Source organism: Sprattus sprattus, assembly GCF_963457725.1.
Source record: "Sprattus sprattus genome assembly, chromosome: 11".
Classification (NCBI taxonomy): domain Eukaryota; kingdom Metazoa; phylum Chordata; class Actinopteri; order Clupeiformes; family Clupeidae; genus Sprattus; species Sprattus sprattus.
The window spans coordinates 9,536,425-9,563,530 of NC_137909.1; the positions used below are offsets into that span (position 1 = coordinate 9,536,425).

The 27,106-nt window shown below is 44.4% G+C and overlaps 3 protein-coding genes across 3 annotated transcripts; 1 reads left to right on the forward strand and 2 right to left on the reverse strand.

Annotated features, from left to right (window-relative positions):
- Nucleotides 1–7,326, forward strand: crkl (v-crk avian sarcoma virus CT10 oncogene homolog-like). The gene is made up of 3 exons (XM_080848216.1): nt 1–1,118; nt 1,652–2,120; nt 5,241–7,326. The coding sequence occupies exons 1-3, from the start codon at nt 808–810 to the stop codon at nt 5,373–5,375; spliced, it is 915 nt and encodes a 304-aa protein (XP_080704342.1). The 5' UTR covers nt 1–807; the 3' UTR covers nt 5,376–7,326.
- A 5,368-nt stretch (nt 7,327–12,694) lies between these two features.
- LOC308372297 (T-box protein VegT-like) lies at nt 12,695–16,148 on the reverse strand (the record flags this gene model as incomplete). Its single annotated transcript, XM_080847454.1, has 9 exons — nt 12,695–13,112; nt 13,231–13,444; nt 13,566–13,660; nt 13,791–13,861; nt 13,978–14,124; nt 14,629–14,793; nt 15,374–15,476; nt 15,692–15,854; nt 16,133–16,148. The coding sequence occupies 9 exons, from the start codon at nt 16,146–16,148 to the stop codon at nt 12,695–12,697; spliced, it is 1,392 nt and encodes a 463-aa protein (XP_080703580.1).
- A 6,540-nt stretch (nt 16,149–22,688) lies between these two features.
- Nucleotides 22,689–25,292, reverse strand: pgam2 (phosphoglycerate mutase 2 (muscle)). The gene is made up of 3 exons (XM_080848047.1): nt 24,773–25,292; nt 24,210–24,390; nt 22,689–23,255 (listed from the first exon to the last, which is right to left on the reverse strand). The coding sequence occupies exons 1-3, from the start codon at nt 25,187–25,189 to the stop codon at nt 23,086–23,088; spliced, it is 768 nt and encodes a 255-aa protein (XP_080704173.1). The 5' UTR covers nt 25,190–25,292; the 3' UTR covers nt 22,689–23,085.
- Between the last annotated feature and the right edge of the window lie 1,814 nt (nt 25,293–27,106).

Here is a 27,106-nt window from a genome sequence, read left to right on the forward strand (position 1 = left end):
TCGGCTGGAGGATAGGAGCCGAATACCAATAAGAGGAACGAAAATCTTTAAATACCAAGAAAACGTATTTTGTCAGAAGAGAATCAAGAAGTAAACGAAAACGGGAGGCCCGGACTCCAGGATATAATACTATTTAGGATGCCGACCTGGAGCACATTCACTTCATAGTGTATGTATTTTTTGTCTGAAGACGTGTTGCAGGCCGCCATTTTTGTTACTGCCTCAAAAGTCTGTCTGGAGTCTAAAAGGGGTTAGAGAAAATATCTCTAATCCGTGCCTTTAACGTTCAAAGAAGACGGTCGTATCAAATAATCCTGGGCGAAATTGCCAGACTTTAGATGCGTTGCATCGACATGTAGACCAGTTTGCAATTGTAAGTGAGGCGACCTTTTCCGTAGTGTGAACTGACAGTGACTGGATATAGCTATATTGTTTCATAAGCTAGCTAACGTTACTTTTTCGGAAGAGGGAACGGAAAGGGGAACCTTTACGAGTTATTGTTGCACGAAGCCTCTTGCACTCGGCTGACTTACTGGTGTTTTTACTTTAAGAACAAATCTTGCGCCATTGGCGAGAGCTAAAAACCAACACAATGCATCAAAGTTGGTTCGTGCTAGTCCCAGCCTGTCTGTGAGACGTCAGGTTGCTATTCCAGTGTCCGGGAGAAATCACTGGAGAAAGCACTAGCTGTTCATTGGAATTACAGGGGAAGTGTCGTTCAATCTACGTTTCAATTTCCTATTTATTATTTAGTAGTGAATTGTATTTTAGCCTTTATTCTGGTTGTTAATTTATATCGGTTTAAACATGTCATCGGCAAGGTTCGATTCTTCAGACCGTTCCAGTTGGTATTTTGGGCCGGTTTCGCGGCAGGAGGCACAAAATAGGTTACAAGGACAGAGGCATGGAATGTTTTTAGTTCGGGATTCATCCACATGCCCTGGCGACTATGTGTTGTCGGTATCGGAAAACTCAAAAGTTTCGCACTATATCATAAATTCTTTACCAAGCAAGAGGTTTAAAATCGGAGACCAGGAGTTCGAGCACCTCCCAGCGCTTTTGGAGTTCTACAAAATCCATTATTTGGATACGACTACTTTGATAGAGCCTGCCCCCAGGTAAGACCCCGGCACTGATGATGTTTGCTTTTGACTTTCTTTCTGACATGCTAAACAGCTTTCTTCCGCTTTTCAAACTTAATTTGCATAGAATTAAGCGCTGAACTTAATTAAGTTTAAGTATTATCAAGGAATGTTGTGGAAATATCCCGTTCATCAGCTGTTTGAGAGAATATTGTGCTGCTTATGTGGTCAGCTGATGTCGCTCAATTCAAAATTCTGCTCAGTTTTCATGACTGACATGGTTTCGTAAGCTTGCTTGTTGAACTTTTTCTGTTGCAAGTGCAGACCCAATGCTGAAGTCCTCAGCTAGGTGATGTATGAAAGTTGCATAAGACCTGACTTTTTACCCAATAGGGGGATGTTCAAAGGAGGCTGTCACTGATGGAATGCACATGAACTTTGCATGCATTTAGAAGTTCTATGTCAAGTTCTTAATGGTATCGCTCCCCTGTCAGTGACCTTGTTCAGAACCTTCCAGGTGGTTGAAAGCAGTGCCATAATTAGTTGTGCATTTTTCTCTGCTCTTCTAGGTTCCATAGCACAGTGCTAAGCAGTGGCCCCATCCAACCACCAGGCCTGCCAGGCGAGGAGAACCTGGAGTATGTGCGGACTCTGTACGACTTCACAGGGAGCGATGCGGAGGATCTACCCTTTAAAAAGGGTGAGATCCTCATCATCCTGGACAAGCCAGAGGAGCAGTGGTGGAGCGCTAAGAGCAAGGAAGGTCGCATTGGCATGATCCCTGTTCCCTACGTGGAGAAGCTGGTGCGGCCCTCCCACCCTGGTCAGGTTGGGCATAGCGCCCGCAACTCTAACAGCTATGGCATCCCCGAGCCTGCACATGCCTATGCCCAGCCTCAGACCCCCTCACCGCTACCTCCGGGCACACCTGGAGCAGTCATTACCCCTCTCCCCAACATGCAGAATGGTCCGGTCATGGCCAAGGCCATCCAGAAACGGGTGCCCTGCGCCTACGACAAGACCGCCCTGGCATTAGAGGTAAGGGGCTATCTCTTTATCGCTCTCTGTCTAACTCACACTCTAACACATATGTAGTATATAAACGTCATGCCATCACCCATGCATGTCCTGTTTCTCACTCACTCTGGACTGACTTGATTCCTTTTGCCAATGGTTAGGGAGTTATTTTTCCAGAGAGACAGCAGCCGAAGTGATTAATTTGACGGCCCATTAATGTTTGATGGACATGTATTCATAGCGACAGGCGAGGAATGAAATGTAGGTCAGTGTGGCCTCGTTTGATAAGTTCTGATTTTTCCTCATTGAGTAGGTTTCTCAGACTGACCATGTTCTAGGTCTGCTGGGAGGCAGCCTAGTCTGTTTGTGTGTTTTTGGGGGGGGGGGGGCCATCTGTCTCTGACTTAAGTCCGGGATGTGTTGAGTTGTTGGCCGTCTGTGGAGTGCAAATGTGAAAATGAATTTAGCGGCACACATTCTACCATCAAGTTCGCCCATCTGTCCACTGAACCTCCTCATTAAGTCCAGGGGGTGTTTACAGTAGCACTGCATAGGCTCTATCAGTGGGCATGTTTTTTTTCAAATGATGTAACCACCATGAGGGTGAAGCACAGAGTTTTCAGTTGAGCCCTCCTGGTTTGGAAAGAGAAAAAAAATGACCTTAAATCCTGAGATTACACTGTAATCAAGCCTGTCTTGAAAGGCTTTGGTGCCCTTGATTTTGAGCCCTTGGCTACAAAGTTGATACTAGCGTAAGTCGGTGAGACCATGATTGTTGTCAAGTGAAACACTGCACATGTTTTAAATTCACAAGGAAAGGTGGGAAGAAGAGAGTGTAAGAGCGAGATTAAGGCACCTCACCCCATTAAAGATGTCCTCAATATCAGATGCGTTGACCAAATTGGATTTTAGTCATGTGCGGAAGGAAATGACAATTTAACCATGAAACCGCCTTCATGGTTTAGACATGCCAATAGCAGTGCAACTTCAATCCGTTTCGCACTGTGCTCTTGATCGCAGTGTTAATATGGTTCTTTGTAGATGGATGTCAACCCGTACTCGGCCACTTGCACCCCCCTAAAATGTGGTCTGTGTGGATGTGTCATTTGAGCGGTTTTGTCACTCTGAAAAGACCACAGTGTGGTGGTGTCTGTGTTTGAGTGGGAGGGAGAGCAATGAGCACTTACAGCCATCTCACTACGTGGTGGCGCTCTTCTGCATCAGGGCCAGTAGTTCCTCAAGCCCGCGTAGAAGTTTATGTGTGTGAGGTCAACAAGGGACTTTCCTCACAGTCTTACTCACCCACTCACCATGCCTGACTAATCATCGGCAGGCTGCAGGCATCCTTCTGTAATGTGTGTTTGTGAGTGTGTGTGTGTGTGAGGCTTTTGTGTAGGTGTATACCTCCTCTTTCTTCCACCGTCAGCCCACATCTATACTCATCCACCCAGATGGCTTGGTATCTTGCTTATGGAACTCAAGAAATCACCATTCTCATTTGCAGTGCTATGACGTAGACTTCTGTCGGTTGCTCTGTTGACACCTCCTAAATTTGCATGTTCCCTCTCTGTGACACTTCTGTCACTGTGAAAATAGCTGCTTAAGTAATTAGTTATAGTTTGTAATGAATATATTAATTAGCTTACTCCTAGTGGCTGTGTGTGTTGTGTTCATTCACGCAAGAGTGAACTGAAATATCTGTTTTGTTGCCATGGCCCTTGTGCCAGCCATTATGTCCCTAGTCCCTGGCTCTGTGACCTGAGTTGTTATACTTGTGGTGAGAGAGCAGCTCTATTTTTGCGTGAGCAGGAAGGTGATGCCTCTCTGCGGTATAGGGTTCAGGCCAACGAAGCACACCCACTGGAATGCCTTGCCGTAAATCAAACTGTTTGTCCGGCTGGCTCTTGGACACACACACACCTACAGGCGCATACACAAGCACACACTGCACCGCACAACATAACACATGTCTCCATCTCTGTAACAGAATAAGTGAGGGAGTGCTACTTCTACATTTCAATCAGCACCACCTAGATTAGAAAGATCCATGATTTGTAGTCCAGGTGTCTAGCGATGTTTGAACATTCAATTGAGGACCACACACAGGATTGTGGGCATAGGATGGTTGACATAAAACAACACATTTTGTGTCAGACTTTGGAGCACAGGCAAACTAAAGTATTCTACTAAGGCTGAGGCCTTACAGTTCCTCTTTCCAGATTCTCTGAGCTACATCTCCAAAGCCCCATGATAGACAGATTTTTTGAGCATTGGGTAGCCATCCAATGAAAAGAATAGTAACAGGTAAGCTTCTGGTTCTTCAGAATGGCCAGTGACGTGTTTTTTTCCTCATTTGTGTATGTTAATCATTTACAAGCGAGACCAACTGTCCCTACTCCCAGTGTAGGCTGCCCGTTGAGTATTAAGTCTCCAACTCTGCATAACAGCTCTTATGATGTCTTTTCTAGTGACTGATTTAAACCCCCTTACTCTCTCTGATTGTATACATAACAGCTTTCCGCTAACTCCTGGGTATACACCCTTTGCAATGGCAAATATTCTGGTGTTGTGCAACTTCCATGGCCAGATTAAAATGGTGCTTGACCCTTAGTGGAGACCTCTCTGCTTTAGTAGTGATGTGCCATGGCACACTGCACACTAACTAGTTTAAGCATTGAAGTGAGTATGAGAACGGTGGGGGTTGGGGGAAGCAGCTTGGTTAATTCCTTAAAACCTACTTTTCTTTTTTCTTGTTCATCGTTAGCGGTCCTTGGCTCACCTTCTGTAGCTTTGATCTGTAGTGTACCAGTGTGGACATATTGCCATAAGTCTGCAAAATATGGAACAGACCTTAACGCTGACAGATTAAGGTCACGTCAGAGCTTTAGATTGCCTGAGGTTTGACATGCTTTCTCATTTCCAGAACTATTTGAACGTATTGCACCGGACATATGGTTATTCTTTTTTTTCTTTTTTGATGGAAAAGGGATGTTATTAAACCCCTTGAGTGATCCACGGTTACACAATGCAGCAATGTATTATTTTTACCCCCTTAACTTTGTTCATGAAGAGATGTCAGCTGTTTTGATTATCAGATTTATGTGTTTAATTCTCTCTCTCTCTCTCTTTTCCCTGTTTCAGGTGGGGGACATCGTGAAGGTCACACGGATGAACATAAGCGGTCAATGGGAGGGTGAGGTAAACGGCAGGAGGGGTCTCTTCCCCTTCACCCATGTCAAATTGTTGGACGCCCAGAACCCGGACGAAAGCGAATGACATGGGGGCACCTTTCCAGCCTGCCCTGCCTTTCAGCCACCCCCCTTTTGCTTCACCGCTGGCCCCCAAGTACATATGCATCGATCCCCTTTGCCCTGGTCCTCAGCTACTCGCAGAGCATCTCTTCAAAGAAATGAAAAGCATTGTGCGGCTTCTGATTGTTTACAGCCATTTCCGTACAGTTCCTAACCCATCTCCCTCTTTGACATGGTCACAAGAGAATCAGTATTTTTGGGTTGATTTGGTTTGGTTTTGAATTGTTTTTTTGTTTTGTTGTTATTTTAGTTTTTTCCCCTCAAATGTGTCTGGATATATCAAGGGCCCCATCCCCACCTTCCATCACGCCTATCCCCTTTCTCCTCCTCCTCCCTTCTTTTCCTCACATAAACCGTGGCTTATGACGTTGAAACGAAGCATGGACTGGTCACCCATGGGCCAAAGTATGTTTGTGAGCCCGTTCATGGCCGCTACTGGATTAATGAGAACGAACGAAAGAAAGAAGGGAAGGAAGAACATATTGCCTAGTCCGTGTCGGTGAATAAGCAGCAGCTGTAGTAGCTGTCCCGTTTCGAGGCCATCTTGCCAAGCCCTTTACCCAAGCTGTCCAAATCATTCACGTTGTATATTAACTTTACTCAAATGCTGGCTGCCTGCTGCCTCCACGGAGAAATGGAATTCAAGTGGTGTGTGAGTGAGTGCACAAGCAAGTAAGCGAGCATGAGCGAAAGAGGAAATAACCCTGCTGGTAGTAGGTGACAGAAGAAAAGAGACTTTTATTTTTAGGGGAGTCAACTATTCATGTGTCCTGCTTCAGTAGAGTTTGTGTGCTAACTGGTCTGCCATTGTAGCCTTTTTCATTTCAATTGTGCCATAATAACACAAAGCCTGTTGATCGCAGGTGTTCTGATCAGCTGGAGGGATTTCATGTGCACTTTGAGGGCTTCTAATTTAATGTCAGTGAAGAGCAAGCTTTGCTCCGTACAGGAACAGGAAACCCGGTACAGTAGCCAAATTAGTCAAAGTAGTCTAGTTCGTTAGCCAAAACAAGACTCCAGCAGCCATCACAGCACCTGGTCCATGCCTTCATCTCAAATAGTCGTCGCCTGGACAACCTGTCTTTTCTCCTTCATGACTCTTGGATAAAATGATGGTCATGCTGCCAGCGTCTTTACTGAGACGGACACAGTCCCCACATCATTTCAGAGACCTGGAGCATAAACTCTTTGCCATGTCTCCTCATGATTTGCCAGAGCTTGCTTGATTGCGTGCTTTGTCTCCAGTGGCTGGCTGGCAGACGGCATACAATCCGTTTTTTTACTGTGACGGAGAAAAAGACATAAGCAGTCCTTGCCACCAAAAGCTCGCTCATTTTGTAATTTGCTACAGTAACACCGCTGTGCAATCTATTGTTTTTTTTTGGCTCTAGTCTTCTTTCCATGTTTTGGTTCTGTCAGCTGTTGAATCAAGCATTTACTGTATGTTTGAAAATAAAACGGTTGTAAAAAATGTGTTGACCGAAGGTGACTTTCTGAAAAAGAAATAGAAAAAAAAAAAAAGAATAAAAAACACAAAAGGGATTCAAATGCCTGTTGGTGGCCTCTGTGCATGACCTCCTGGCCTGGGGGGGGTGGGGTGTCCATCCTCCTGGTCAGATGCTGCTTCGTGTCATCCTTTCCTAACTGACATGACATGGAACTGTACATTTCCCCCAGTAGCTGATTCTGTCCAAACGTCTGACGTGGCACCCACAACCCATACCTCCAATCCCCTTTCCTTTCCATCACAGCAATACACAGGTTCTTATGCTCTCTTTCAATTGCTCTAATAACTTAATTTTTTAAAAGTGACATTTTATTTTCCCAAAAGGCATTAACAGTATTACTTTGCTTTTGGTTGGTTTCACTCTCTAGACAAGCCTTTCCATTTGATCTTTCCTTAAGAAATTGTGCCTTTTTATGTTTTCTTATACCATTGTGTTAATAACTCTCATGGTTAACACCCGTGCCGGTATAACGCAAAATGTACAGAACAAGTAAATAAAATTTACATCTACTTCTCTAAGTGGCTTTGGCTTGCTTCCTGTTAACACTCGATCTTATCACGGCACACTCTCTGCTTCTCTCCTGTTCACAAACCTATGAGCAACCGTGGTGTCATCAGTCGGACAGAAGTGTGTCTGTGTGTATGTGTGTGTGTGTGTGCTTAGTTTGAGTCACAGTGTGGAGGGGATCTGGAGCAGGGGATAGCTGTTGAGTCCCTTGGTGAATTTCCAGTAGCGCAAGTTGTGATTGAGAAAGAGCCCTGGAGAGAGGAAGCAATTAGCAAGTCTTAATGAAGTGCTAATAAAAGAAAACCACATGCACGGAACCTGACACAGAAACTTCTCAAGGTTAAGCTTCTGTTTTATTGGGAGGATCATAAACTTGCTTTGCTGTTAAGTGATGTAGGATCAGTCAGGCCTTGCCTGGTATTGTGGAAATCGTGACTTGCCAATAATGCCATTAGTCAGCAGCATGGCTAGGGCTGTGATGTTCACGGATTTGTCCTGCCAACTGTTAGAATATTTTGGACAACAAAAGTCCTGATCTACCCACTTGTTTTTGCCCTTGAACAAACTTTGAGGGCCAAGTATGAGGGCCCCAAGATTAATTCAGTTGTTTTGTGTGGCGATGAGGCCCTCTGCTTGTGTGCCTCATGAGAACTTCCACTAGCAACTGGAGACTGGAAAAGGAGACGTGCTATGTTGGCACTGCCTTCATGCTCGTCCCCTAGAGTTGGGTTAGAAATACTCTGCGGACACAAACAGGCTTTGCATACTGCGTATGCTCAAGCTGATACAGTAATACTGAAACCTCCCTGTCCCCATCTCTGGTAAACAAGGAAGGACTACCACAAGAGGGAACTGAAATAACTTCAGCAAACTAACTAACTCAGACCAGGATGTGGTGGAGACTTCACCAATCAATAGCTCTGTATGAGATCAACTTGAAACGGAAGAGATATTTGCAGTGGATTGAAATTCTTGCGGGATTGAAATGTGATAGAACAGGGTCCCATCCTTTTAATTTGGTCAGTGTGATTACTTTCTGCTTATTTAGTTTTTCATAGGGTCTGTAGTCCATCAATGGATGAGCTGTATCTGAGAAGGTGGGTAAGGAGACAGTGAAGCAGTGTTGGTAGTTTGCACACGTATGGCCTGCAGATGGTGATGAGGCTGTGTGTGGGTGAGCTGTGTGAACAGGTGCAGACTAGCATGAAAGCTGGGCTGTGGGGGACAGAGAGCACTGGCTCACCACGGCTCATAGCACACTGAGGCATCGCTTTGGCGGCTCTAAAAATATTGTTGAGTTATGCAACTGTCAGGTCAAGGCTTTTGTGTTTTGTTGTTTCACACGCCTACTTTGTGGTATAGAAAAACAGAACAGACAGAAGCAGTTTAGAGCTGTTATTTGAAGGAACTGAAGAACTTGATTCCTTAGAAATGCACAAACATGTATCGCACACCATCTGCTGAGCTAGACTTGTTCTCTGGTCTGTCCAGAGGAGGGCAGGCCTTTGCTCAACCCTTTAGAGGGTCTTAAAATCTCATCCTGTTGCTACTTTAATACCTTTGCCAGAATCAGTGAGGTTTGGTTTATAGTACTTAAGGTCATGAATGCTCAATAACATCAGAGTAGGGATTTCTTGGATAGACAAACACATTTTAAACTTGGCAGTGGTTTTTATGGCATGTTATATGATACAGAACCTCAGGTCTTTAAAGTCAGCATTGTTATAAATTGTCAACTTTTTCCTCCCCCTCGAGTTTGACACTCCAAGAGTTCTGTCAGTTAACTCCCTCTCACTTCTATTCCATTTTGCACACTTAAAGGCCATCTCCTGCTCCCACCCTCTGAAGCAAATCAAATGCAGTCAGCAAAGTCATTTCACCACAGTTCAAGTAATGTAGTTTTAAATATGCAAGATTCAACAGTAGAGATTTTCTATGGCTTTGTGTCAATTTGACTGAATGTTTCATTTGTCCGTCGTGCTTTCATCTGTTTCATATGTCCATGAACCCAAAATGTAATGATTCACGGGATAAGCCTAGAGAATATGATCAGATCTCCAAACGCTCCCCCTACTGTGCAGTCCCTCATAAAGAAGCCCCAGGACTGGGTGGCCAAATGGCCGTGGTGCAGACCAGGAAGAAGTCTGACTGAGCCCAATCAAAAGACCACCAGGAGTGAGGGGACAATTTCCTGTGCCCTATCTCCCAACATGATCTCACAGGACTTCTGGATGGTTCCTGGTTACAGTTTGCCATTTGGCACTCAGGACCAGGAAGTGGTGTACCCTCAGCAATGCTACGGGTTGATTAGTTTGTCTACGATGTTCCTGGTGATTGGGCGTTTCCAGATCTCTCCAGGTTTTAGATTTGAACATTCAAGTTTGTAAAGTGTCACGTTTTCTCTCACCTCATTTTCTGTAATGTTTTTCACTTGTGAAAGCCAATGTAGATATCTCAAGATATCACATGCAAGATCAGTATATTTTAAATAATTAGTCCAGAATGTATTACTCAAATAGAACCCCATATTTGGTTTATTTTTACTGTGGAATTACACAGCAGAGCATCAGAAGCTAAGTGAACAATTATTTCTGGTCGCTGTCATATAAATGCATATGCAAAGGAATTGGCATTTAATCAAGTTTAGAGTTTATTACACTACCTCTATCTGATCCAAAGTGTTCCTCAATGTAGTAATATTACACATAGCCTGCAAGCAGTTAATCTGATGCAATAGGTCAGGTCAATGCTATAGACATCTTAGTGCAGCAAAGGGGAAAAACATTTTTTTCTTCTGGTCCTTCCTTAGGGCTCTCGTGCCATTTAAGTGACTGTATATACACATGTCCATCAGTGCTTTCATAAAGAGCATGTTAGCTACTCGCTGGTGAAATTAATGGAATCATCTGGTCAAGGTCCTGTTAGCCCTGTGCTCCTGGCTACTATGTAGTAAGTCAGGTCATCCTGTTGTTTCCAGTCCATCAGTGGAGGTACCCACAGGCTAGCTCTGAATGGAACTGAATGAAGATTCTGGTGACAAGATCAGCTGTTGCACCTCCCCTTGTTATGGGTAAAGGAACAACACAGACTCTAAAGAAGAGATACAGTACATCCGCTCTAAATGGCTGTTGCATGAGTGCTTTTAAAGTGTTCATTTGAAATGCAAACACATATCTACAGTGATCTCATGTTTTAGTTTTGTTTTGTTATCTATGTATGAGTGTTTGTCTGGCCATTATTTATTCTGGTAGTCCATACAAATCCAACCGCCCTCCATCTCATTCGAAGTCTCTTCACCATCAGTTTCTCTTCTCTTCTCTTCACTCAGCCTTATTGCCAGTCTGTCCATGTCTCTCATCCCTGAAGAAGACCCTGATTTTCTCCTTCAATGACTTTCTCATATACAGCATAAAAGCACAATCATGGATGACTCTATTTTTAGCCAGTTTTCATTAGTTACGGTCAGGTGAACCACGCCACATTTGGACAAGGTATTACCGGAGCAGCTTTTTAATTGGCTTTGCCTGCTGCTGAGTTAGGGTGACTGAATAGTCTTCATGCAGCACAGTCTAAATTTGTTTAGATTTGTTTTCCATTGTTTACTTGGAGCTCATGCTTCCTTTCTTTCTGCTGCTCTTTCTTCATCTTCAGACCCCAGACTTTGGTTTTGTGAGTTCCATCTGCTTAGTGAGGGAGACTTTAGTCCCCATGATGATGGGCTCCTGGGATCCCGCTGGTAGAGTGTCTCCTCTCAGCATACTCCCACTGCACCCAGCCTCATCATGGCACCATTTGTGAGCGCCCACGATTAAACATTTACAGCACAGACGCTGCAGCCTTCTGCTAGGGAAAGCAGGCCAGGCCATGTTCGCTCGCTCGCACGCCTTTCTCCCCTCCCCACCACAAACATCGCCCGCACTGGGATCTGGGTCAGGTGTGGAGCGGGGGCAGGGCAGGGGCAGTGAATGAAACCAACCAATGACCCTCATCTCTTTCTTTCTCTTTCTTTCTTTCTGTCCATTTAAATGTTTCTGCCCACTGGTGCCAACCTGTGCCCAAGTCAACTGCTCCCTCCCTCTCATCTCTGTATCTCCCGTCTCTCGCTGCCCACCAGTGCCAGCTGCCTGATTCATTGGCCCCCACACTCCATTTCTCCCTCTCTCTCTCTTTCTCTCTCTCTGATTTACTTTTTTATCCATTTGCAGGATTAACTCATCATCAGCTCAGTTTCACTTGTGCTCTGTTAATCTGAGCAATCTTGTTCTCCCCTTTCTCTTGTCTTCAGTATCTTATTTCCCAGTCAAGGATGCTACATAGAGTCAACACTTTCATCCAGCATATTCATACCTCAACTAGAGATTCTACTGTGTGGAGTACCTAATACTCAATGGGTAAACGTGACTGAAATGAGTTGAGTATTGAGGGGAACACTACTTTTTAGGGCTGGAACCTGTCACAGTCAGTGCCACAAGAAGGACAAACTCACAACTACCCCCCAAAGAGAGCTTTGACTCTGGATCTTATTTAGGATCTAACACCAGAGTCCTAATTACTCTAACAAGGCAGGGACACTTCACACCTACACAAACATGGGCAGCTCAAATACGCTTTCACTCAGTTTTTAGGTCAATAAATCAACTTCCTGTTTTAATTAAACATTTCTTGAGGTGTAGGAAAATCCAGAGTGCAAGCATTACAAATGCAAACGAAGAAACAATACAAATGTACCAATGGTTCATTATATTCTTTATTCATGGATGGATTTTTTTTATGATCTGCTTTTTAAGTTTCAACAACTGCAAAACTTTTTCAAATTGAAGTCAAGTCACATTGTCACTCCTCATTCAATCTCACAATCACACTAAATAAACTACATGCACTACATGCAAATTGTTAGGCACACGTTTGCATGCACACAATCTCACTCAAGTGTTCTTTTTAAGGGCACTGAAAGAAAAACGATGCATTTCTCCATTCTTCAGTGCCGACACTATTAATCACCCCTCGGAACCATGTGTGTCTCCCCTTTCTGTGCATAAGGGCACATAAATCTCTTTACGCCGAGCTTTGAACCATTTTTTCTGGTTGAAAATCACTTGGAATCCATATTATGTTTCCAATGGTCTATTGGTTCCATACAGGCTGACGTCACTTTCTACAGGCAACTTTTATATATCTGAAACACGCGGATATGTTATTGGGTCTCAAAAAGTCCTGAGGGCTAAGTCCTGGCTCCATATTTCATCGGTTGATTGTCTGATCAGTCTCTTCACCAACAGGAGTATGAAAACAGTGGGTACTGGCTCCACTCTGACACGTTACCATGGTGATGGCTGTGGTGAGGCACGGCATGTTCCGTCGTCAGGCGGTGTGGATGGTTGTAGGTGGAGGTGGGGTATTGTGTGGGGTTCGTTCCATTCCATTGTCCATATGGCTGCTCTGCATAATGGCCATACATGGGCGGAGCAGCGAGTACATGCTTGTTCTTGGAGGCCAGTGGCATGTGGCCGGGCACTGAGTAGTCTAGAGGCCGACCCTGGGGGGTTCCCATGTTGACAGAAATATGAGGTCTGGTGACCTCCCTCTCTGGAACGGTGGCCACATCGACTGAGGGCTCGTAATGGCGGTGGTCAACACGGTGGGATTCTGAGCTAGGGGGGGGTGGCAATCGCCTGAAGTCTTCTGACCTAGAAAGAGGAGTTAAGAAAACATTTTTAAAAATCGGACCACTATTTTTGAGTAGTTTGAATGGGTATCTTCAAATATTCAATTTTCTAACTTGAAAGTGCATGTTTGTGTTTATACCTGTAGGGTGGGTGGGTGGCCTGACCAGGCACTAACTGCTCAGAGCTGCTGAAGTCCATGTGGGCGTCCCCGTGCAGGCTGTGGGTGGGGTCCTGCTCTGAGTCCCAGGGGGACATGTGTTCATCCTGGAGGCTTGGACCTGCTTGACCCTGCTTGAGCCCCAGGGGTACCTCATCATCCTCTCTCTGAGGATCGTACGGCAGGCGCGGGTAATCTGTTAAGTAAGAAAGGCACTTCCATGTAAACAGATGCAGAAACAAAGCAGAAACAGCCCTCAGACCACTGCAGGCCATGGATGACTTGGACACTATTGATTAGGGAGCTCAGATCCATACCTGCACAGGTTTGGTATTCTGGATCCTTCTCTGTCTCAGTTCTCCGTTTCTTGGCTGGATTCTCTGGACCGGGTTGACCCTTGTGAGTACGGAATCTGCAAATTGAAAAGAAAAGAAAAAAGGTGAGCCTTACTTTAACCCTCTCTGGATGACACATGCAATCATTCATTCTTGTCTTCCATCGTCATATACAGTATCAGTCATTATCTTCATGAGTGTAATCACCTTTTGGCATGTGTTCCCTCCTCTCTGAATCCTTTGGCAAACGGGTTATGGTCAATCTTTAGCTTTGTGATCTGAAAAATAAATACCAGGAAAAGGCCGTTATTCTCGGGTTTTTGGGGATAGAAATGTCACATATTCTTGGGCAGCATGGCCTGTGCCTAGGGCCTAAGTGCCTGCAGTGACTGACCTTGCTATTCTGGTAGGCTGTGACGGCAGTAAAACTGGTCTCTGTGAAGCTGAAGCTCTGGAATGGTGCCCAGCGAACGCTGTACAGATCATCTGCCTGCACCACATGGAAGCGCGGCTGGTACTGGTGCATGGAGTGCAGGATAACCTGAGGAGAAATGGACAACAGCAAATATTACATTAAATTGGCATGGAAACGAATATAAATAAAGGTCATGTTTTTCTTTTCTTCTGAAAGAGGTCTAGCCTGTGTCTGGGGAAAGTCAAAAGGGAGTACCGTGGTATGAAATAGTCTCTGAAACCAGGTTTAACTCACCACATGTGGTGTTGCTAAAACCGTACATGGAATCTACGGGACACAGTATAGGGGTGCTGTACCTGGGCTTCATATTTTATAACCATCATGGCTGTATTTAAAATGGCACAGCTGTATCCAATAACATCCCTCTGGAAACATCTACAAGTGCAGACATTGGCATGTGCATGCTGCACCAACTGCTAACTGAATCTGAAAATAACTGTGGGAGACCGGTGGATTGACGAGTGGCTTAGGGGAAGATCAGAATTGGGAAAATGCACTAACACCATCTTTTTCCTCTGTGAACCAAATCCTATAATGGCTTTTTTTCTGTAAAAATGAGAAGAGGCTTACATGGCCATGTGGGTCCAGTGTGTTGTTGGTAAGCTTGAGCTTGAGGAGGGAGATGGACTGCTTCATCCAGTGGCTTCCTGGTGCGGGGGAGTCTGGGTGCACATAGGTCCTGCAGGGGGGCTGTGGCTCAGCCTTACCAGCCACCTCCCACTGGTCTTTATTCCACTGCAGAGACAGACAGACAGGGACATTCAGACACTCATTGTTTTCATTTGCTTTCATTTCATTTCATCTAATATCACATGAACTTTCAGCCTTTTTCCATTTGCTTGAGGATTGCCAAAGGGATCACATCACACAAAGTAGGATATTTTTTGTCTTTTTTCAAATCATGTACATGCTACATGTGCAGGTAAAGTTTCATCTCAATTTCTTTTTTTGTCCAAAGTATAGAATTTAAAATGTTATCTTAAGACTTTGAACAAAACATATGGTCAAAACACAACTGCTATGGGCTGGGTCAGTCAAGTGATCTATAGTGATTTCTCAGCAGTTGCTTTTCTTGTGGAGGGGTTAGTATATGGGGGTTGTGTGTGATAAAGACCCCTGGCAGAAAAACAGGAAGTGATAATTGCCTTTGATATGCATTGTCTGCCCTGTCAGTACTCAGGATGGACAGCCCCTAAGGCCCCCCAAAACTTTTGGCCTACTCTGAAGAAATGAATGAATTGTCCCGGGTTATGTAGGTCAATTTAAAAACAGTGGTGCAAATAAGCTCAAGTGGCCTGAACTAAGATTGTCTTACCTTATATCTGAAGTTGTCCACAGGAACCATATCCACCATGATGACGTAGTTAGCATATGGAGACAGTCCTGATATGCTGATGTTGCAGTGGGGAAACATTCTCCTAAAACAAAAGAAGCAACACTATTTGTGAAAGAGTGTCACAGAAATCACTACCAGTGCACACATGATCATTAGTTTTGCATCTCTGTTGCTGTAAACTTAATGTTTCAGTTCTAGACTATATTAAATATGAATTACCCAGTCTAAGCAATTTATCAATTCAGTAAAGTGTAAAGGTCACAAAGAGGTGTTTCTTGGTCAATCTTTCTTCCTTACCTGCCAGGTTTGGTGATGATCATCTCTGTCCCCAGGTTATGGAAGGACTTCCAGAGGTCAGAGTTTTCCAGGGTCAACCTGATGTTGCCCTGGTGATAAGGCTCAGCTCCTCCAGCCGTGGAGGATGAGGGGGTCATGCTGGAAGAGTGCCTGAGGTCTGGACCTGAAGAGGAAGAGGGACATAAAGTTAGGTTAAAAGGTAAACTAATAGAGATGGCAACTATATTAGATACAATACAATTACACAAGTGTATGTCTAATTATCAAGCTTGTAAGGATGGCCCTGCACAATACAGTGTATTATTCCCAGTTGTCACACACCTTAGGTATGTAGACCTTGAACAAGGAGCCACAAACATTTAATCAGGCATGTGGTGTGGTGAGAACAGAACTAGAAGCTTAACACAAACCTCACTGTGTCACATTAATGCAATAACTCACCAGTGATGTGTTGCATTCCCTTGCACTCAGTTGTTCCAATTGTATACACAGTATTTGCTGCATATGGTGAAGAGCGCAGGTGAAAGTGGAATTGAGGAGGCAGATCCCAGGTTCAGCTGCTAGTCCATACACCTCATGCAGCTGTGCTTGTTGGTGAACAGAGGTACTTTTCCTGACTTATCCTTGGTTGCGACTCCTTTGGAAAGGCTGGGGTGACCTGGAACCCAGACTTGTTGAGATGCTCTGGATCGTCCCTGCAGCCTCAGAGAGTCAAGGTAGAAATATGTGTGGAGGTGGGGCTAGTGACCTCTCATGGGTGGGGTGTATTTCATTAAAAGTGAGAGGAACAAGGAGTCCCCTAAGCACCCTTTGAAGTGGCCCATTGACACCCCCTCCTCCTCCCATTTCTGTCACTGACTAGTTGGATGGGGAGGAGGAGGAGGGGGTCAATGTCTGCTGTTGTATGGGATTAGTATAGGGATGGGGGCTTGGCTCCTGAGCGCTGTCTCTAACAGGAAGACCCAATGGTGTCATTGTTTTTGAGAAGGAATGCCATGATTTGTAATGAAGGACGAACTTCTGCACACTATCAATCCATCCTTTAAACAGAAGAACCTCTAAAGGGACTATTTAATCAAACCCCCTCCACCACCCCAAACTGCAGGACTGCAGTAATGGCAAAGAATTTGGCAAAGAATTTGATACAGTAAATGTTTACTTCCTTACAGTATTTCTCTTTTAGATGCAGTTCATGGTGATACACCAATAACAGAAAAAAATCTCTCTGCAGTTAGTTATTTTCTTTTATAAATATACTTGTATTATAAAGTCAATTATATCTAAAACATGTATGCCATATCACGTCTTTCAGGTAGATGCTACAATATTCCAAGGAAGAGCCATATATTTGTTTCAGTGTGGAGAATGTTGACCTTTACAAACAGCAATGCTTTCATGAAGTCATGTTTTATCCCCGGACTAAGATTGATTCATAATCAGTAAACAGTAACCTTTAAATCATTCAATCTACCTTTATGTTATATCATGAAATAACAGTGTGCTATTTCAGAATAAATGTCACAGGCACCGCCACTGGCTATGTTTGCATAGACATATTTAGAGAAAGTACAGCAGTTCTTCACCCCATGCATTTCCATCCCCTTCCACCCTTTTTGTTCTCTGTCTCTTGTTTGTTTAAATGGCCCATAGCTTGGGGCCCGACCTCTTTCTCCTGTGTGTATTGGAGGATATGTCTGTGTGTCTAGCCTTGACAATGGGGAAGATGCTCTCCTTAATCTCATCAGGTCTTTCCTTGCTGATGTTGCAGAGAGAGAGGGGGGTCTCTGAGGCCTAACACTTAGCAGCCTGTTAGAGGTAGCTCCAGCAGTGGGGGGGGGGGGGGGGGGGTCTGTGATCTGTGATGCACCCCACCACAGGTGAGCCATTTGGGGCCACTCTGATCCTCTAATGGGGCAGTCCGGGTCTGAAGCACCCTGTCTCCTCTGCCATAGAGATGCTAAATGGCCAGATAGCTGAACTATGAGGGGACCTTCACACAGATGCAGCACATCCTCTCCAACGTCGCTCACCATGCCTCAGACCAGACAGCCTTTTTGGTGATCAATTTTTTATTGACACAATTTATGCAGTTAAGATATTTATGCAGCCAAGACATGCAAGACAAAAGTATATCAGAACTAAAGCCCTGTACGTCTTTGCAAATACTTAGGATTTAGGAACAATTCCCTTCAGCTGTCGACAGAAGAGGCATTGCTAGGTCAATTCCACCTCTAACACAAATCCACTAGATTTGCTTTAGTTCCTGCAGTGTTCTCTGTAAGCATAAAGTATTGATTTTTGCAATTCCACTAATATAATTCTAGTAGCATGGGAACATCCAGAGAAGTTTGTTCTGGGATGTGTGTGTTTGTTTCAGCTCTCATGTACTTATGTACAGCACAGGTAATCACATAATTACACTATGTGGGAATTGAAGCTTCTGTCTGTAGAGAGCTAGGCTCCACCTGTGGAAATACTAAACCCTCCATTTTGTCTTTGAAAGAGTTTATCACACACAGTAACTCTAATTTGATCTTCATGCACTTAATATACCGACTTCAAGAAAAAACATATTGAAATGAATTGAATTGGGAAAATGCTAGAAGGAACAATATTTTGATGACTTTCATTAGACTTAGTCACAAAGGGTTTCATAGGCTATGTCCTGTTAATGCATACTTATGACCTTAAGTACATTTTCCAAGGAGGATAATGAGAATAAATTAGAATTCAGTGAATGAATTTGTATGCCAAAGTCAGCCTGTAAGGTTCAGTGGATATGGTTAACTCAGTTGAACTATCCCTTGGTTTAGGTTCAGTGTATTTAAGTCTCAAAAGGGGCTCACACATCTTCTATCTAATTGTTTGTAAAACATATTACTGAGTAATGTAGAAATAATTGGGCTGACTAATAGGAAACAAAACCAAAAGAAATGTTAATCAGTTGAGGGTAACAGACCTGATACTAACAAGCAGAAGAGTGCAAAGAGGATCAGGGGCATGTATATAGGGCAGTGCTTTGGGAAAGGTGTTATGGGAATCTTGAGGTATGAATACTGGGATATAGGGTGGAGTTAGGAGAAAAGGACAGGTCTCAGGTGAGCATTCCAGCTGCAAGATGGTCACACACACACACACACACACACACACACACACACACACACACACACACACACATAACAGACTGCAGTGCACACACTCTCAAAATAGCATAGCTCTGAGTCCTTTTTCTCTAACATTGCAGATTCTTACGTCCGTCTGCCTATAATGCTGAACACTCATTTCTATCAATAGTGACATCAATAGAGGGTGGAGGACAGAAAACACAGTCACTCTTTCCACTCATGTGATGCCTTCCTCTTTACCAGAAGCTCTGACTTTCACCTCATCTTTCCCGTAGAAATCACATAGATTCTCCTACTTGACCTACCCGACTAAATTGTCCTGTGCATCTATCGGACGAGTCTCAAAGGGGAACCTTTCTTAGTTCCTCTGCATGTTTTTCAGCGTCGGCAGTCCATGCATGTGTCAGGGACAAGGGGAGACGAGTACAGACACAACCCAGGGCCGTCTCCACCAGCTCCCTCCACCTGAGAGCTGGAATCTGGGTTTTGCCTGAAGGTAGAGTCCTCCCCCTGAGCCCCAATAACTCACACAGCAAAACTGCCAGAAGAGTAGGCAAACGCTCCTATGCAAATTGACTTGTATGTAGGCAGACCTACGCAATTTGCCATGGAGAAACATACACAGAGCCAACACAGACTGAGAGGTATATGTAGGTAAAGGAAAAGGGAGCAGCCATGATTTCTTTAATGGCAGGAACAAAATAGGAGGGGGGGGGGGGGGGGTATTTCAGTACAAGGGCTTGTTTTTGCCGAACTCTACTTGCATTAAACACACATTCAAACACAGTTCTAGACATATAGTATAACACATGTGCACATTATGCACATACTGAAACGGCCCCTCTCTCCTCAGGGGCATGTGCATGTCAACATGTTGGTGCATGTGTGCCGGTGCATTCCATCCAGAATGGGCGTGAGAGCAGAAGCAAAGTCTCTGTCTATATATCCATCTGATTTTCACTCTTGCTTTGTACCCCACAGTATCTACTGTACAACAGGGATTCATCACATGTTGTCACAGTAGGGCTAGCATGCAAGAGCACGCAAGCATGTAACACGCCAATGACATTGTGTACATTGATCATCTATGTTACACATGTTTAAATCTGCTTAGTTTGTTTGGTAAACAGGACAGCACTTTATTTTAAGATGCCTTAAAGAGAACCACTCTGTTAAAGGCACCCAGTGCAACTTTCGAGGCTTAAAAATAAACATTCAATTTCTAGTCTTTTTTAAACGTAGTAAGTTTCAATAACTCCATACCATTCCATATCGACATTCAAGGAGCAAAGATGAGACGTCGTTGTGTGGTGAGAACTGATAGAAAATCGATAACAACAACAATCGCCGCCATTTTCTTTATTTTTTGTAACCTACAATAAATACAGCAGGCTTCCAGTCAATGGAAAAATGGCCTCTCCCCCCCGGCGATTGTTGTTGTTTACGATTTTCTATCAGTTCTCACCACACAATGACGTCTCATCTTTGCTCCTTGAATGACGATATGTAATGGTATGGAGTTATTGAAACTTACTACGTGTAAAAAAGACTAGAAATTGAATGTTTATTTTTCATTGAATGTTTACATAAAGTTGCACTGGGTGCCTTTAATGTGGAGAGGAGAATATGATCTCCTTTAGTATGTAGCAAAAATGGAGATGGAGAGGGGAAATTATGTATTAGGAAGGCATAATTCCCATCATCTGTAGCCTGTATTAATATCAGTTCATATGCATACTCTGCTACACGTCTTGCTACAAGCTTGAGATTATTAAGAATTCAAACTTACTTCAGTTTAATGTGTTTTAGAAAACACAAGCTTGAGATTATTAAGATTTAAAACTTACTGCAGATTCATGTGTTTCCAAAAACACACAGATAAAGTATGGAATAAAACACTGCACCAAGCATTACATTTAGCCTTTGCAGAGAAATAGCGCCCTCTAGTGATTTTTACTCTGAGCTCAACAGACTGAGGCAGTGAGAAATAATTTTACTGACAGCAGCAAAGAATGTATACTAACATAGATGTTAACAGACTCCAGGACATGAAACAAATGAACAACAGTTAGTGATATTGATACATTTTAGAGAAAGTGCCCATGCTGTTACCGTGTTCATGATTTGGAGGGAAATCCAAATAGTATCTCAAACTTGTATTGTTTCACCAACAGATGGCAGTGTTGACTCATGAGCAACTCCGAGGATTTTGGTTAAAAGTGTCAAGATTCCAATAGTTATTTTCTTAAACAGCCAAGAAAGCGTATTTTTATTAACTTTCTATCACACTTCAAAGATTTACCTCTGAAACATGATATCAATAGATCATTTGAACGACACTTTCCGCAGTAGTGAACTTACCTGGACAATGGAAATTAGCCTATGGCAATGGGCTGTGCTATAGTGCTGTGTCATTCTGCAGAGTGTACTGCAAGGAGGTTTTTGGAACAAGTGACAGGAAAAGAACCGGCACTTCTACTTTGACAAATGCCACCAGTTACAAAAACATAGATGGGCAGTATACACCAGCAACCATACTTTGGTATTTGAGTTTATTATTGATGATAACATTTATTTTGCAGTGTCATCAACAGGCCCCGTGGCAGTTATGTCTGAGTTACATCCTGTCTCATTACTTTCAAGTACGCCTACCTGAAAATAAGATCTTTTATCATAAGGGTGAAGCATCCTTGGGAAATGTGAAGTGAGTCACCTTTGAGTGACATTTCCACAAGAAATTCCAATCCTCTAAAATGTCAGAGTGATAGCCATGGTCTTTGTCCGTTGGCTAAATGCAGCTGTGTTTTGTGTGGTTCATGGTGTTATATTCAGTGCATTTCTTAAATTTGATCATGTTTATACAACTTTCTAATTCTGGTAAAGTATCTTAAATTAGACACTGTCATTGAGATCGGCGTGGGGTATTTGGGGACATTGTTGCCAAAGTGGATCTGACATTGCCTTCATCCCTTGCTCAATCAGATTTTTTTTACACACACACACACACACACACACACACACACACATACACACACACACACACACACACACACACACACACACACACACACACACACACACACACACACACACACACACTCTCTCTGAGACACACACACACTCTCTCTGAGACACACACATACTCTCTCTCTCTCTCGCGCGCGCGCTCTCTCTCTCTCTCTCTCTCTCTCTCTCTCTCTCGCTCTCAGAGACACACACACACACACACACACACCTGTCCTTTAGTCTGTGAAGAATAAGAGCTGGGGCTAATCGTGGCCCTGGCCAGCTGCCATCATCGGTGGAGAGGTTGGGGTAGAGGGAGGGTGAGAGGGAGGGAGGGGAACAGGGAGCCTGATGAGCCTATCCTGCATCACAGGACAGCAGCCAAAATAAACTCACTGACCTCCCCTCTCTCTCTCTCTCTCTCTCTCTCTCTCTCTCTCTCTCTCTCAATTTTTCTCTCTCTCTCTCTCCCTCTCCCTAACTCTCCCTCTCTCCTGCTGCTGCTGCTGCGCCCTCTGACAGAGCTTACACAGCGCCCACGCATTGTGCTGAAATTACCAAACTAATGCAGAGGGGAGAGGCAGAAGGGGGCAGGAAGGGGGACAGAGGAGGGAGGATGGGTGAGAAGAGGAGAGAGGGATGATGGTGAGCAATATGAGAAGGAGAAGATAAAGATGAGTGTGGAGGACAGACAGAGAAATATGGAAGCAGGAAATGTGTTGAAGATGAATATGAGCCAGGAGGAAACCTGCAAAATGATGGGGTGAGAGAGAGAGAGAGAGAGAGAGAGAGAGAGAGGAGGAGAGAAGAAGGGGATAGAGACGAAGCCATAAGGAGGGGGAATAGAATGAAAAAGTAGGAAAGTGGAGAGGTAAACAAAATGGTGGTCACTTTATTTTGCTGTGTCAGAGTGGTGTGCTCCAACATAATTTGCAACTCAAGGGTGGGCAGAACACTCAAAGGCCTGTGTGTAATATAGTGTTGTGTGTGTGTGTTTGAAAGAGTGTCTGTATCAGACAGTGAAAATGTAGTGTGTTAAGTGCTGATGAAGATTCACCCGCATGTCAACAAATGGTTTTGTCCGTAATTGTTAAAAAACAGCTTGTGAGGTCTTTTATGTTACATCCGGTGTAGCTCTCCTCCAGGTAGGCTTCCAGCTCTGGCAGAATAACATTGAAAGATCTCCATTGGTAAAAATGGAGGTAAAAATGGTGGGCCTTGGGGTGCTGTCAGTCTTTTTTTCATCACATCTCATCCTCCTGTTCACTTCTTGGCCTTGCCCTGTGCAGCCACTGCTGCCATGGCCTTTTTCACGGTCGCCTCGTCTCCCAGGAAGGCCATGGGCTTGATGGGCTTCAGGTCCTTGTCCAGCTCGTACACGATGGGGATGCCAGTGGGCAGGTTCAGCTCCATGATGGCTGCATCAGACATACCTGACATGAAAGAGAAACAATGGAGAAAGATGTGAGAGAGAATGGACACATTCAGAAACATAAATGTCGCATTTGGACTAGTTTTTAAAAAGTTCACACATAATCCTACAGTTGGAGGCAGCTGATAGTGGATTTTGTCACAATGCTTTCCTGCCTGGCCTTGCTTTTTAAAATGTGTCTTCAGCTTGAAAGGAGAATCATTCACCCCTGCACGGTTCAGTTCTGCTGCTTTCAGCTCAGCTTTCATGCTTGACTTGAGATGTATTGTATTAGATGTCATGCTTCTGTGGAGTACTTCTGGTCAGAGTCACTTCAGTGCAGTAGTAGGCTTCTGTAAGCTAAATCAGACTCCAGTAGCCTTAACCTCCTATTCGCTCCTTATCTGACAGTGACCTTACAGAGGCTCTTTGACCTTTTTCTAACCTTTCCTCAAACCTCCTAGAGTGAGCCTCCTGGAGGTCACTGTAATCTCTGCCAGTCTATCCACCTCGGAAAAAGGCACAAATAAAGGTCATGACTGTAATGGGACTCGTGAGGCCTTTCCCTTTACCTCTGGAGGGCTGGGAGCAGCAGGGCGGTTCAGGGCTATTTATAAACACCTTGCAATCTGGTTATAGGGTATGGCAAATGGTCTACTGGCCCCTCTTCTGTACAGTGTGTGTCCATACAATGAGAAAGTGTGTCCAGTCAGGGCTGACTTCTCAGCTTACACTGAGCTAAGGTCAGCTCGGATGAAGTTACATAATAGGAGGCAGGAGTGTTTCTCAGCAGTGGCGCGATGTGTGACAGCTGCTGTTATGAAAACAAAGAGACCGGGTCCCAAGCTGGAGTGAGAGAGGAGATTGGAGGCCATTTCACAGCACTTGAGAGAGGTTGGAAATAGATGAGCTGATTTCTATCTCAAACATTTCGGCCTCAACTCTCCTAAGTTTAATGGAGGGGTGGACTACTCACCCTCCAAGTGCTTCACGATGCCGCGGAGACTGTTGCCATGGGCTGCGATGATGACGTTTTTGCCAGCTTTAATCTCGGGAGCGATGACCTCATTCCAGAAGGGCAGTGCTCGTGCAATGGTGTCCTTCAGGCTTTCACAGGTGGGCAGCTCTCCAGCCTTCAGGCCTTTGTAGCGCCTCGACTGGTGGGATCAAGGTATAACATAACAGCACATAAGTTCAAGTCATACACAGAAATCAATAAGGAGGTTCAAAGATCAGTCATTTCATAAGTCATTCTAGAATAACAAGCTGCATGCATTTGTTTTTGTTTACTGAAATGACCATGAAGGCATGCAATTTGTGCGTAAAATAATCACAGTATTTGTTCGGTGGTTTTTGAAAATTATTTTCAAACATGTATTTCTTCATATTGATGTTTAATTGTGGCAACACATGCCTGCTTGGGGTGCCTGTTTAAGACTGTTTGAAATATGAAGTGGGATATCTCTTAGGGAATACAGTACAGTACAGTACAGGTTTACACTTCTACCTCCAGCCAGATCTCTCGCCCCACTCTCTCACCTCACTGATGATCTTGTGGTAGTTATGGTCCTTGTCCATGGGAGGAGGGGGAGTGTCGAAGGAGCGCCTCCAGATCTTCACCTGCTCCTCTCCGTGCTTCTCGGCGGTCTCAGCCTTGTTGAGGCCGGTGAGGCCGCCGTAGTGACGCTCGTTCAGGCGCCAGGTCCTGATGACTGGCAGCCACATCTGGTCGGTGCCCTCCATGATGGTCCACAGGGTCTTGATGGCACGCTTGAGCACCGAGGTGTAGCACACGTCGAACTTCATGCCGGCGTCTTTGATGGCCTTGGCGCCACACTTGGCCTCCTCCTTGCCCTTCTCACTCAGTTCGGCGTCGAACCAGCCGCAGAAGCGGTTGAGAGAGTTCCACTCGCTCTCGCCATGACGGACGATGACCAAACGATGTGCTGCAGCCATTTTGTTTTACTCAGCCGGATTTCTGTATAGCCCAATAGCACAAAGCAGACTGCCCCTGTGAACGTGCACCCACACACAACCTGTGACCAGCAGTGAGCCCCCTGTCCCGAAGCTTGACTCTTTTTATAGCACAGTGGAATGTGGGCCTGCACGGATACCAGACAGCACCTATCCTCCACCAATGGGAGGAACTTAAGCATTGATGGACAGATGGTCTCAGCCAATGAACCAGATATGGCGGAACATGTCTTGGATGGGAAGGGCATAGGTCAGGGATAGAGTGAAAATAGCAACTTGACTTTTAAACTGAGAGTGGTGGAATAAAAGTGTAAAGATCAGAGTTAGACGCTAAGGGGCTACTTGTGAATGAGAGCTCCATGAACATGGCTTTGCTACTCTGTTTAAAGTCTTCCACAATTTGTAGAGCAGGGGGAGCAATGAATAAAATAAACTCACAATCCAACCTTCTTCATTCACAACTCACTTCCTGCATTTCATCTTTTTCAGCATTTGTGTGAGTGACAGAGGGTGCTTTGTTGAGAATGTAGCGCTCCATCTGTTAACCTATTGACTTGCAGGGTGGCATCAGCCCGAAGAGGTCAAGCAGCATTCCAGTGGGGGCGGATCTTCTTCACAGACATTGATATTCGGAGAAGATCCAGCAGTCACAAGGCAGTTCAATCAACTGGCCGTGTCTGAAGACCTTTCAAATGCCAGGATACTGTGCAGAGACGTAACGGTAAATCTGGCGCAGGACCTACTTGTGACACAATGTCTTACAACAATGTTACATGTTACACTGCTCACATTATATGGAATGTTTTCAAATGAAGATTTGCACACTCTGAGCATTGCCCAGTTGGAATAACAAGGGACTTTCTCCGGACAGGAAACTTTTAATAAATAGATTCAGATTTTAATAACGGCGCCGTCCTCTGTCCTGGTTCTTCAGTGTATCAATGCAGACACACTCACACACACTAAAATCTTTCTCATTTATTCAGCTCACAGATCCTGTTCTAAACGGATCATTTCCTTTCGTCTCTCACACAGGCACACAGACTCACAGACAGTCCCCTCAGACACTGTGGTGAATACAACAGCCATCACAGAATATAAAGTAAATAAAGGTTCTGGTCCGGTGTCAGATGGGGGGGTTTATTCAAAGTCAGTGTGGCAGTGCACCTGATAGATGACTAGCTAAGAAGAAAATTCTATTTGCCATGGCACCAGGAAAAAGGCCTGACGCAGCACAATGGTTATTCAGTATTAAGACCTTAGGCAATAAGAAATGACTGAGCCACACGTCAATCAAAATGTAAACAGAATTATTTAGAAAGGGGACAAAAAATATATAACCTTATTATATAACCTTATAACCTTAATGTATAAGCTGTTATTATTAATTACAGCTTGGGCCTCAGGCTAATCGAATCATCTTGAGAGATAACTCCTCAGAGCTGAAGGAAAGTGTTACGTGACTGTTGAAAGTAATGCTGCATTCTGGGATAGACATGCAGCTGCACCATGGATGGGAGAGAATGAAAGCCGTCACAAAGGATAATTGGAACATTGAGCACAAACAAAGCCCTTGTTGAATGCTCAAACATTATTTATCACGACTATTGAAGAAACTAACGAAACACTCAGTCTCATCAAGAGGTGTCCACAGAGGATATGTGGCTGACAACAATGCCAGGGTTAGAGCTGCTGCTCCTCGGTCTGATAGTAATAGATATGCCAAGTCATTGTAGCCCTTGCACAGGGATTTGCACTGAGCATTCAGAGGCATCATCAGCACTCTACACCCCTTCCCTCCCTCTCATCCTCCGATTCCCCCTCTCTCTCCCCTTCTACCCCTATCCCTTTCCCTCCCTCTCATCCTCCGATTCCCCCTCTCTCTCCCCTTCTACCCCT

What these genes read in the sequence shown, in the direction of transcription:
- pgam2 (XM_080848047.1), bottom strand. Translation starts at nt 25,189, where the DNA reads ATGGCTGCAGCACATCGTTTGGTCATCGTCCGTCATGGCGAGAGCGAG. An exon ending in ACCACAAGATCATCAGTGAG is followed by an intron (nt 24,391 to 24,772) that starts GTGAGAGAGTGG and finishes TGATCCCACCAG; the next exon opens with TCGAGGCGCTACAAAGGCCT. An exon ending in CATCGTGAAGCACTTGGAGG is followed by an intron (nt 23,256 to 24,209) that starts GTGAGTAGTCCA and finishes CTTTCATGTCAG; the next exon opens with GTATGTCTGATGCAGCCATC.
- crkl (XM_080848216.1), top strand. Translation starts at nt 808, where the DNA reads ATGTCATCGGCAAGGTTCGATTCTTCAGACCGTTCCAGTTGGTATTTT. An exon ending in TTGATAGAGCCTGCCCCCAG is followed by an intron (nt 1,119 to 1,651) that starts GTAAGACCCCGG and finishes CTGCTCTTCTAG; the next exon opens with GTTCCATAGCACAGTGCTAA. An exon ending in AGACCGCCCTGGCATTAGAG is followed by an intron (nt 2,121 to 5,240) that starts GTAAGGGGCTAT and finishes TCCCTGTTTCAG; the next exon opens with GTGGGGGACATCGTGAAGGT.